Here is an 11,518-nt window from a genome sequence, read left to right as displayed (position 1 = left end):
GCTCCCTAGATGTTGGTCTAGAGTCCATGAGCTCCCACGAGCTTGGGTCAGCTGTCTCTGTGGGTTCCCCCTTCACGATCTTGTTATTGGATGAAGATTCTATGATGACAATTACGGTAGTCACCAGTCTGATTATAAGAGAAGGCCAGTTCAGGCACCCTCTCCACTATTGCTAAGTCATAGCTGGGATCATCCTGTGGACTCCTGGGAGTTTCCCTAGCCCCAGGTAACTCCATAATGCCCCCCTCTATCAAGATACTGCTTTTGTTTCTTTCCCTCTCCATCCCTCCCCCAACTCGACCAATTCCCATTCCCCATGCCCTCCCCCCCACCTGTCCCTAGTTTACCCAGGAGATCTGTTTTTCCTTCCCAGGGCAATCCATGTGTTCCTCTTAGTGTTCTCCTTGTTACCTAGTTTCTCTAGGGTTGTGGACTGTAGCCTGGTTATCCTTTGCCTTACATCTAGTATCCACTTACAAGTGAGTACATACTGTGTTTGTCTTTCTGGGTCTAGATTACCTCACTCAGGATGATTTTTCTAGTTCCATCCATTTGCCTGCAAACTTCATGATGTCATTGTTTTTTACTGCTGAGTAGTACTCCATTCAAACATCTGATCTTATAGGGGAACGTTCTTGTTTAAATAACCACACAGCCTGTCTTGATTAGGTCAGTGAAGCACCTTGATCAAAAAGCAAGTTGGGGAGGGAAGGCTTTATTCATCATCCACAGCACTGTTTATCATTGAAGGAAGTCAGGACAGGATCCTGGAGGCAGGAGCTGATGCAGAGGCCATGGAGGGGAGCTGCTTACAGACTTGCTTCTCAAGGCTTCCTCAGCCTGCTTTCTTATAGAACCCAGGACCACCAGCACAGGGATGGCACCACCCACAATGGGCTGGGCCCTCCCTCATCGATCACTAATTGAGAAAATGCCTTACAGCTGGATCTCATGGAGCATTTCCTCAACTGACACTCCTTCCTCTCCTGTGCCTCTAGCTTGTGTCAAGTTGATATAAAACCAGCCAGTGCACACCCCAGTGTCACCAATGGGAACCAACAGCTCAAATACCTGTGCCTATGGTAGAGTGAGGAGCATTGTCAGTGGTTAAGAGCACTGGTTGCTCTTCCAGAGGACCTTGGTTCAATTCCCAGCACCCACATGATGGCTCACAACCATCTGCAACTCCAATCCTAGGTATCCAAAGCTCTGTGGGCACTGCATGCACATTGTATATAGACATACACGCAGGCAGTACACCCATACATATGAAATTTTTAAAAAGGTTAAAAAACCCAGAGAGTACCAGGTTCAGTGAGAGACCCTGTCTCACTTAAAAAATAAGTTGGAGAGTGACTGAAGAAGGCACCCAATGTCACCCTGTAGCCTCTGTTCACACATGCAACACACAAACATGCACACGCATGTACAACACACTCTCATAAAAGATACAGCAGGGGTATCTGGCAACAGATCTGTCACCAGAGAAGAAACAGTGAGCTAAAGCATAGATCTGAAGAAGTTATAGTTGATCGCACAGGACACATGTAGAAGAGGGTAGGAGATGCTGGGCACTACAGTGAGTGCAGCACCAGGGTCCTCGGGAAGGAGAGAGGAGAGAGAAGGAGGCAGAAGCAGCATTGGAGGAGGGGCGGGATGTTTTCCGAAACCAATACGAGACAGTCACACACAGATTCAAGGGGCCGAATAAATAAATATAGTGTTACCGCTCTAGTTGGCATCGTGAACCTGGGGGAGCAGAGCCTAAAAATGAGGCAGTCCAAAGTTTCATGCAATAGCCAACTTTATTCAGAGAATCAGACAATTTATACTCTGAGAGTATTCTTGAGAGTTAAGAAAGGTCATATGAGCAAAGGTCACATGAATTCAGGCTGTATACAGTCACGAGGGCAAGGTCACATTAGTTCAAGCTGTGTAATAGTCAACTCATGATTGGAAACATCGTTCTGAGGAATGGGTAAAATGATGGGTAATCTAAAGTAACCCACCTGCATTTTACACCCGGCAGGGCACGAAAGCACATTCCAAGAACAGCCCATGTTATGGAGGGACAGAGGTTACAAGACTCTTGTTTACCTGAGTTTTCTCACAAGGCCTCAGAAATCTCCTCACACGGCTTCAGCCATAGACCATTCATGTATTTCAACAATAGAAAAAGATAAAAGAGAGAAATCCCCACCAAGCCAGGCCTGCTAACGCTAGGTACACTGGAGCAAATTCAAGGCCAGCCTAGGGTACAGAGTGAGTTCAAGGCCAGCCTAGATAATTTAGTAAAACTGTGTCTCATATTCAACAATGAAAAAAAAATTGAGGACATAAATCCACGGCAGAGTGTTTGCCTAGCCTATGCATGGACATGGGTTCAAGTCTCAGTAGCACGTATACAAAAATAAATAAAAGGAAGAGAAATAACTCATTTTAATAAATATTAGACTGGAAAAACCAACAATGAAAATTCTGTAAGACAGACATAGAAAAGGAATTAGGTTACCTTCTAAAGAAGTTAGGAAGGGGCTTGGAGACAGCTCATCAGTAAAGTTCTGACCTCCCAAGCACGAGGGCTCAGTCCCCAGAACCCAGGTGAAAATGCCACAGGACACACGGTGCCTGCTATAATCCCAGAGCTGGGAGGTGGAGATCTGCTGACCAGCTACTCTAGCTTAACTGGTGAGATCCAGGGCAGCGAAAGACCCTTTCTCAAAGGGGATGGGCAACGTTTCTGAAGATGATACCTGAGATAGTCATGTAGCCTCCACGTTTGTGCATGCATGTACATGAGTACACACACACACACACACACACACACACACACACACACACACAGAGGCATGAGTATCTGATCTGGACTCTCAGCTCCGTGAGTAGCATGATAAAAACAACTGGACTCAGCTCAAGTGAAGAGGAACACACTATAGTCAGTGAAAACACTATTCAAGAATAAGGGGGAGGAGGTTGCTGGAAAGTTAGCTCAGTGGTTCAGAGCATTTGTTGCTCTTAGAGAGGACCCAGGTTCAATTCCCAGAACCCACACGGAGGATCACGACTGTCTGTAACTCCAGTGCTGAGAGATCCAGCACCCTCTCTGATCTCCGAGAGCGCCAGGTACATACTTCGTGCACTTACATAATGCAAGCAAAGCAAAACACTCATACACATAAAAAAATCAAATCAATCTTTAAAAAAAAATAATAAAGGTGGGGCTAGAGAAATGGTTCAGCAGTTAAGAGCACTTGCTGCTCTTCCAAAGAACCTGGGGTCAGTTCCAGCACCCACATCAGGAGCTCACCGCTAACACCTTCTTCCCACATGCATTCGGCATACACTCACACAGACACTCATAAACAAAATCAATCTTTAAAGGAAAAAACGGTGAAACAAGGGTGTTGTTGGGCAAACAGAGACAGAACCGTCTGTCAAAAGGAGGTCAGGAAGATGACCTTGAACCGGGACAGTGATTGCCCAGGCGGGTGTAAGCTGCAAGGTAAGCCAGAATATCAGAGAGGCACAGATTTGAGAAGCAAGAGAGGCATGGAGGAGAAAGGGACCAAAACCTCAAAGATAGGAATGGCAAACAGCAGCGAAGCCCAAGGAAGCGGCTAAATCAGCGTTAAGCAACTCTCCCTTCGCAAGCACATTCCCATCCTTGGTGTGTCTGTTTCTCTGACTCTTTGAAAAGCACACATGCATGCAGGAGTCGCAGAGGCCAGAAGAGGGCATCAGATCCCCCAGAATTGGAATTACAGATGCTTGCTAGCTCTCAAGGGTATGCTGGGACCTGAGCCAGCATCCTCCTCCGGGTATGCTGTAAGAACAGCAAGTGCTCTTAACCACTGACTACTCTCTCTAGCCCTCCAAAACATCTTTATAAAACCCTAACTCTGCTTCATAAAAAATAAATGATAATAATAAAACCAGGTTTCAAATACGGAAAAGAGGTTGAGGATTTTGCTCAGTGGTAGGGCTTGCCTAGCACTTGTTAAAACCTTGGTTTCAGTCTGCAGCACTAAAAGGAAGAAAAGGAGCGAGGGAGGGAGGGAGGGAGGGAGGGAGGAAGGGAGAAAGGCCAAAGAAAAACTTTACCTGCTCCAGAAAGGGTAAAATACTACCTTTAAAGTTGGATAAATCAAGGATTAGAGAGATGTTTCAGTGGTTCTAAGAGCACTTGTTGCTCTAGCGGATGACCCAGGCCCCAACATGGTGGCTTGCAACTGTCTGTAACTCCAGGTCCAGAAGATCCAGAGCACTCTTCAGGTCTCCACAGCACCAGGCACACATACCGTTGCACTTACACACATGCAGGAAAAACACACACGAAATAAAAATCTATTTTTTTAAAAAAAATTCAGTAAATCGGGCCAGGCAGTGGTGGCGCATGCCTTTAATCCCAGCACTCGGGAGGCAGAGCCAGGTGGATCTCTGTGAGTTCAAGGCCCAGCCTGGTCTACAGAGCGAGTTCCAGGACAGTCACCAAAACTACACAGAGAAACCCTGTTAAGACCAACAAACAAGGGCTGGAGAGATGGCTCAGTGGTTAAGAGCACTGACTGTTCTTCCAGAGGTCCTAAGTTCAATACCCAGCAACCACATGGTGGCTCTCAACCATCTGTAATGAGAATACGTATATATAATAAATAGCTAAATCTTTAAAAACAAACAAACAAACAAACAAAAATCAGTAAATCATCCATGGATACTTCAATTTGTAATTAAACAATTAGAAAGTGTACAAATTGAGGGAGGTGGAAATATTTCTTCAACACTGTGTACTTAAAATAAGGGATGATGCCAGGTGTGCTGCACACACTGGAAATTGTAGCACTTGGGAGGCTGAGGCAAAAAGGATTTCAAATTTGGGGAAGAAAAAAATGAACCAAAGAGAGCAGAAAATAAAGACTGAAGATGTAGCTCAGTTCACAGACTGCTTGCCACAAATGCATGAGGCCCTGGGTCTGGTCCCCAGCACCACTAAACTGGATACAGTAGCACACATCTATAATCCCAGCACACAAGGTGGAGGTCATCTTCAGCTACATATCAAGATCCAGGCCAGCCTGAGCTACATGAAACCTGATCTCGGGAGCGGGGAGGAAGAGAGTGGCGGGACAAAGGAAGAAAAGGAGGCAGGAAGGACTGGCAAGGGGGCTCATTGGGTCAAGATGCTTGCTGCTAAGTCTGATAGCCTGAATTCGATCCCAGAACCCAGGTGGAGGAAGAAAACCAAGTCCTTCCTGCAAGTTCTTCTCTGACCTCCACAAGAGTGTCACCACACACCACTCCATACAAATAAATACACGTAACAAACATTTTTGAAAGACAGCACAAAGTTAGCTGATTTAAACCAATGTATCCTGGGTTTAATTATACTAATAGTCAGAAGATGCAAACGGCAATGCTGATATCATAAACAAATTTGAATAGCCGCTTTCCTCAAAGCCACTCCCCCAAGCAATGACCAGCCCCTTGCTGATGTCATAAGCTGTCCACTGTGACCACCCATTCTGTCCCTTGACAACACAGGGTCTCAGCCCTTCGAGTCGAAGGGTTGTAACCTGCTAACTTCACCTCCCTGGAAGCTACTGTTTGGGGCTCTTGTATCTGCTTGAGTTAACTTCTCTTGTGGCTCTCTGCTGGTCTTCTCTGCGTAGCTGTTGATGACGGAACTTGAAGAGTAAGAATTTCACTCTAGAGTCCCAAGAGTCAAAGCCTAGCAGAAGACAGCACAATCTTTCTTACAAAAAGGCTTTTCCTTGAGAGGTGTGTCATCTAGCCTTTGGCAGCAGGACACCTGGCTTCCAGTCAAGTCCCCATGGAGCCAGAATCCATAGAAATCTGTCCTTATAACCCTCACCACCGAATCCCACTCAGCAGACTCCAGTACCACCTGGCATCATGCAGGAAGAAGAATCCCAAGAAAGCCAAAAAGATGGCTAGTTGTAAATACAACGCCTGCCACGTGGTCCCCATCAGGAACCTGGCTGAACACGAAGCTACTTGTGTCAACAGAAGCTCCATGGAGGAAGAGGACACTCTGAGCCCTCTGCACGTGAGTCTCCCACAGCCGCAGAACGAGGACACGCTACAGGTCCCTTGGCTTTCCAACCCGGATATATGGAATGTTGACGGTGCCAACGGTCACCCAATGTTCGTCCTTAAGAGTTTTGTTCCCCAAAAACTTGTTTGTGAAAGTGACACTCAAGAGTCACAGAGAGGAGACCAACCCCCAGAAGATCCTCAGACCAGGACGAGGAGGGCAAACTTCTAGCAGCGAGAAGAGGGCTCTCAAATGCGTGGATAGACACGAATCTCAGAATAAAAGCCTGCAAAGTAACTGGCCCTGCTCTTGATTGTTTCAAACGGCTTAGGAGGTCTGAGGTGAATGAGGTGGGGTTTATAACATAAGTTAAAATGAATGTAAGTTTAATCAACTCCCACTTTGACAGTAGTGATGAAAATGACCATCACACACAGGCTTTAATCTAGTAATTCTACACCTAAGACTTCACCCTGCACAGACAGCCACATGTGGCAAATGAGGTCGAGCAGTTATTCAGTGAGGAGTGATTCATAGCAGCACTGACTTACTCATAAGGAGGGCCCACCTGGGGGAGTGATGTTGCGGCTTTACCAATGAGAGAAGGTCCTGTAATGAGCCAGCTGTAGAAACTGTGCACAGAGGTTGGAAGGGGACACCGCGTGTTCAGAAAAGTTCATAGTTAGGCTCAGCTCACCTTGCAGTCTCTCTGGCAGCTACTTGGTTCTTAAACAGGCAGAGATAACACCTAAGCCAGTGACCCCATGTTCCAATAAAACTGTCTACACAAACAAGAGGCAGGCTAGATTTGGCCAGTGGGATGTAGATTGCCAAACCCTGAGTTTAACTGATAAAAAGCCTAGGAAAGTCTACATTATAGTATGCCAGTTTTACAGGGCCAGAGAGGAAACATGATATACGTGCCTGTGTTTACATGGCACACACAAGATACAATGGGAATCTGTCCCCAGAGGTCTAACTGGCTATCACCTGATAAAAGAGCTTCCTCCCTAGACTCTAATAACGGCTGCCTCAGTGGAAGACAATGAGGTAACCAAGGAGTAAGGGTGACATTTCCCCGTTTCTTCGCCTGTGCATACATGTGAATGTGTTACCTGGCTTAAATATTTATTTAAATATATATAACAGCAGCCAGAAGCCATAATTAGGTTTTTTTATATATATATATATATATATGTTTTTAAGGAAGAAATCTTTACTTCTGAAGACACGGTCTTATTGTGTAGCTGGCCTAGAAGTAACCATATAGTCCAGTTGGCCTTGAACTGTGAAGTGAACTTCCTGTTTCTGTCGAAGTCACAGGGGTTATGCCACATCCAGTTTGGGAGGAAAGTTTTTTTTTTTTTAAGCGTAACTTGGGCACCTTCCACTCTTGTATATTAGAGGGACCAGCCTTAATATTATACATCCCAGGGGCTCAGGAGAGAGAACTACTAATGGCGAGGAATATTTTCGGGAAATAGAATCTCAGCACACTGAGCTCTACAGTCCACTTGCTTTAATTCCTCTGGCATAACATCCTATATACACAGCTTCAGTTCTGTTCTCGTGCCTAGCTCTTTTTGGCTGATTTCTCTCTATATTTATCTACTGTTCCCTCTAAGTTCTATCTTAATTGTTCCCTCTATGTTCTATCTTGATTCTCTCATCTTAATTCTGTCTCATCTAGGTCCTTTTCATCTTGTTCTTACCCAGCTAGTACTTCCCCATCTGACTCTTTCTCATCTTCCATCTCGTCCACACGTATTCTCTGGTCAAAATCTTCCTTGTTCCTCCCGGTTCTCTGTCTCTCTGTCCTCCACGTGCCCTGGAAGTCCCAGTATATATACACTTATAAGCAGTAACCCCTTAGCAGTGCAAAGCCAGGCTTCCAGGGTCAAATGGAGGGGTAATAAGAATCACATAGAGAGGCAATAACCGTTAATTATCATTTACAACCCTAAAGGGAAGGGACCAATGGGGAAGTGAATTAACTAAAGGCTAAACTCAGGTAATATCTAAAAAGAGGGCTCTTATGTGCTCAACTATAATCTTAAACGTGATTGCTAGAAAATGTTAAGAACCTATAAGTTGCTGGGTCAATGGGAGAAAATAAAACTGTCTTTTTTCCTGTGGCACCTATCTGTCCAAGCTATCTGCCATTTTTCTGCAGGGTGGGGGAAAAATGTGCTCAGTCGCTAGGCAACCTGCGTAGAGCTAGATGCCTCTGGTGATAGTTAAAGGGAGATCTGGAACTGGAGGTAAGATTTGGAAAAGGAGGAAGTTAAGCTTAATTGGCACATTCGCCAGGCCTTCTCAAACAGGTAGCCTGGATGCTTAAGCCTGTTCTTAGAGAGTACAGAGGTATCTCTGATAAGGTACTTTCCTCCATCCGGTGATGGACCTGGCCGGATGCTGCCAATGATGATAATTACAGGGAGGCTTGAACTGGGGTTCTGGCTGAGCATAGCTGTCAGCGCAGGTTATCTAAATATTCCTAGAAGTGGTTAGATAAGGAGTTAGAGGTCTATAAAGTTAGTAAGGCTGTAAGAAAGGAGGGTCTGAGCTAAATTGTGTAAAGCTATTACTTAACGTCCACCTGACCTAGGTGGTGTCTCCTTGTGCAATTTATCTTAAATCAGGAGACTTGTATGTGGACTGTTATTACTGCTAGTCCTTGAAAGTGGCCAAGGGAAATACCTGATTCCAGAGAAAGCCTTTCCTGAGGCTGTTCTCCAAATACCTGGAATGTGTATGTCCAGAGAGTGATCAGTCCACACTGTTAGCCCTTCTTAGAGAAAAGTCAATTGGGAAAACTATGAAGGCACACATGATTTTCATAACAGAATACAGCTGATATATAACAAGCCAAGTAACACCAAAAACTCCTTGGGATTTGGCTTCCTCTGGAGGAATTCCCTGATCCCTCCAGGTAGTGACTTTGCCATAACCAGCTGAGTTCTTGTGATATATTCCTGCGGTCTGCAGCACTCCACATGTTTGCTTCTCTTCAATTGTTTCCATAGTTAATATTGTGTGCCCCTGTCCCCGGAGACCCCGGGTGTGTTTGACAAGATTACTCAGTAGGTAAAGACACTTGCTGCACAATCCTACTGACTGGGAGTTCAATCCCCAGAACCCACAGAAAGGTGGAGAGAATCAACTCCACATGATCTCTGACCTCCATATGCACACTGTGAGCAGCACCCCCCAAAACACATATCCAATAATAAAAATTTTAGATTTCTTTTTATTCTCGTGTGTATGTGAAATGTATGCCAGGTCTCAACAGGTGCCGTGGAGCTGGAGTTACGGGAAGTTGTGAGCTGCCTAACATGGATACTGGGACCCAAACGTGAGTTCTCTAGAAGAACAAGTGTTCGCCAGCCCCAAATAATAAAATTTAGTAAGAATTTAAGTACACTAAGTAGAGAACTGCCAATGGGAAGCCAGGGGAAGCAGTGGGACAGTTGTAGGCCAGGAAGACTGGTGTGGATTATGAGTAAACTGGTCATAAATAACAGATCTATCATCTTTTACATAAATGGATTCTGGCGTCTTACTCTTTTGTGTACATTTACTTGTTACTAGGGACCCAGAGCTTTGCACACACACCACTACTTGCTACACCTTTAGCCTACTTTTATATCAACTTGAAGTCTTCCAAAATGAAGTTTAGATGCATATGCTAAATGCAAAGTGGTATCCTGGCTTGAACACAGAAACAGGTGAAATCCAAATGAAGTCTGGAGTTTTATGGAAGGTTTTACACCAGCCATCCTTTGGTTTTCGTGAAATGCACCACCATTTGGTGAATGGTGGGGAAGCAGAGTGAAGCTTGGGAACTCATCACATGATCATGACAGGTCTTCTGTGCACTTAAAATGTCAAAGTAAAAACTTGAAATGCAAATGCTGTGACCTGGGAGGCTATGAGGACAGCCTCTGCAGGGCCCAGTCTGGGCTGAATCCCAGTTCTGGTACCTGATGCTGGGTATGGGAAGTTCCCATCAGCTGCTGGTTGTAAAGGACCGAGTGGTTCAGCAAACTTAGATCAGGGAAGCTTTCCCAATGCTAGCAGTCCTGGAGTTGTTGGCCATCCACGCCATCCGGTGAAGTCTCACCGACAAACCCTCTCCCTCACTGCAGGCTGGCCCAAACCCAGGTTCCAGCCATCAGCTGTTGACTAGGCCTGCTTCAGTGCTTGTCATCCCCCAAGAACTGGGAGACTGCAACTGCTATACAACAAACTACCTTCAATTCGTAGCTTAAAATTTGGATTGATTGCTTCCTCAAAGCCTGTAACCAGCTCATCTGGGTACTTTAAGACACTACCATGCCTAGACTCTCAGTGATAGCAGGAATCCTCCGCCTCCTTTTGTGGATTTTTCCCAGTCCCAGGGGACCCTTCCTTGCATCTAAGCATAGCCTGTTGTCTTCACCTTGGGGCCTTTTTATATACAGGCCACCATTTTGATCTTGTTGGCTCACCCCTGCCCAACTTCCAGACTGTTCCTACTCCTATGCTCACATTCTGGAAGCACCAGCCCTGGGTGGATCCAACTGGTGAAGGCTGCAAGGCCTCTCCACAGCTGAGGTCCCTCCAAACTCACCCCAGCTAGCTCCCTGGCACAAGTAAGCGCACGAGGTCCTCCCATTCAAGGCAGGCTCTTCCTCTGTATAGTTGCTGAGAATAAGACCAGAGGTGGGAAAGGGTGCTGAGTGAAGAGCCTGGGGTCTCTTAGGACAGCTCATCAGCATAACCAGAGACTTCCACAGGCCTGGGCTCCTCTCTAAGGTCTTTGGACCCAATAATCTCTAGGCAGCCAGGATACTCTAGTCTTGGTGGAAACCTTTGGAAACAAGGCAGATCAGGCCTCCTCCCCAAGGAAGCAGACATGCTGTGGAATAATCTTTTGTCACTTGGATTGGTTTAATAAAAAGCTGACTGGCTGGTGGCTAGACAGGAAAGCCAGCCACAGAGGAGGCTGGGAAGGAGGGCAGAGTCAGAATTGCCCACTAGCTGGAGAGGCAAATGCCCCAAGTCTTGGGGCAACACATAGATGAATAGAAATGGGTTAAGTTGTAAGAGCTAGTTAGTCATATATTAAGTCTCTGTGTGGTGATTTGGGAGTGGGCTGGTGGGACAGGAAAACTCCACCTACACAGACAGCCTTTTACAGCAGAGAAAAAGGCAGAAAGGCAAAAACACTATGTGGCTACTCTGCATTGTTAACTTGGCTGACATTTAGGAACACACATTTGGGTATGTCTGAGGAAATTCCAGAGGTTTAAAAGGGAAGGCCCACTGTAGTAAATACAATTGGCATCAACCCCTTGGAGAACCCAGACTGAATGAAAAGCACTAGCAGCCCTCATCCTCTGCCTCCTGATGGCCTCATTTCTGCCACACCTTCTCTAGCACAGACCAGGAGCCAACGTAGCCCCTTCGCCGTGTAAATCACTT

The 11,518-nt window shown here is 45.8% G+C and overlaps 1 protein-coding gene across 1 annotated transcript; it reads left to right on the top strand.

The window, feature by feature from the left end:
* Window positions 1-5,510: 5,510 nt before the first annotated feature.
* On the top strand, window positions 5,511-6,349 carry Gtsf1l (gametocyte specific factor 1 like). The gene has a single exon (XM_059259723.1). The coding sequence runs from the start codon at window positions 5,828-5,830 to the stop codon at window positions 6,281-6,283; it is 456 nt and encodes a 151-aa protein (XP_059115706.1). The 5' UTR covers window positions 5,511-5,827; the 3' UTR covers window positions 6,284-6,349.
* Window positions 6,350-11,518: the final 5,169 nt, after the last annotated feature.

The sequence above is a fragment of the Peromyscus eremicus genome, chromosome 4 (genome assembly GCF_949786415.1).
Source record: "Peromyscus eremicus chromosome 4, PerEre_H2_v1, whole genome shotgun sequence".
Lineage (NCBI taxonomy): Eukaryota > Metazoa > Chordata > Mammalia > Rodentia > Cricetidae > Peromyscus > Peromyscus eremicus.
The sequence above is the reverse complement of the archived record's forward strand: the minus strand, read 5'-3'. Positions and strand labels throughout refer to the sequence as shown.

What these genes read in the sequence shown, in the direction of transcription:
- Gtsf1l (XM_059259723.1), top strand. Translation starts at nt 5,828, where the DNA reads ATGGAGCCAGAATCCATAGAAATCTGTCCTTATAACCCTCACCACCGA.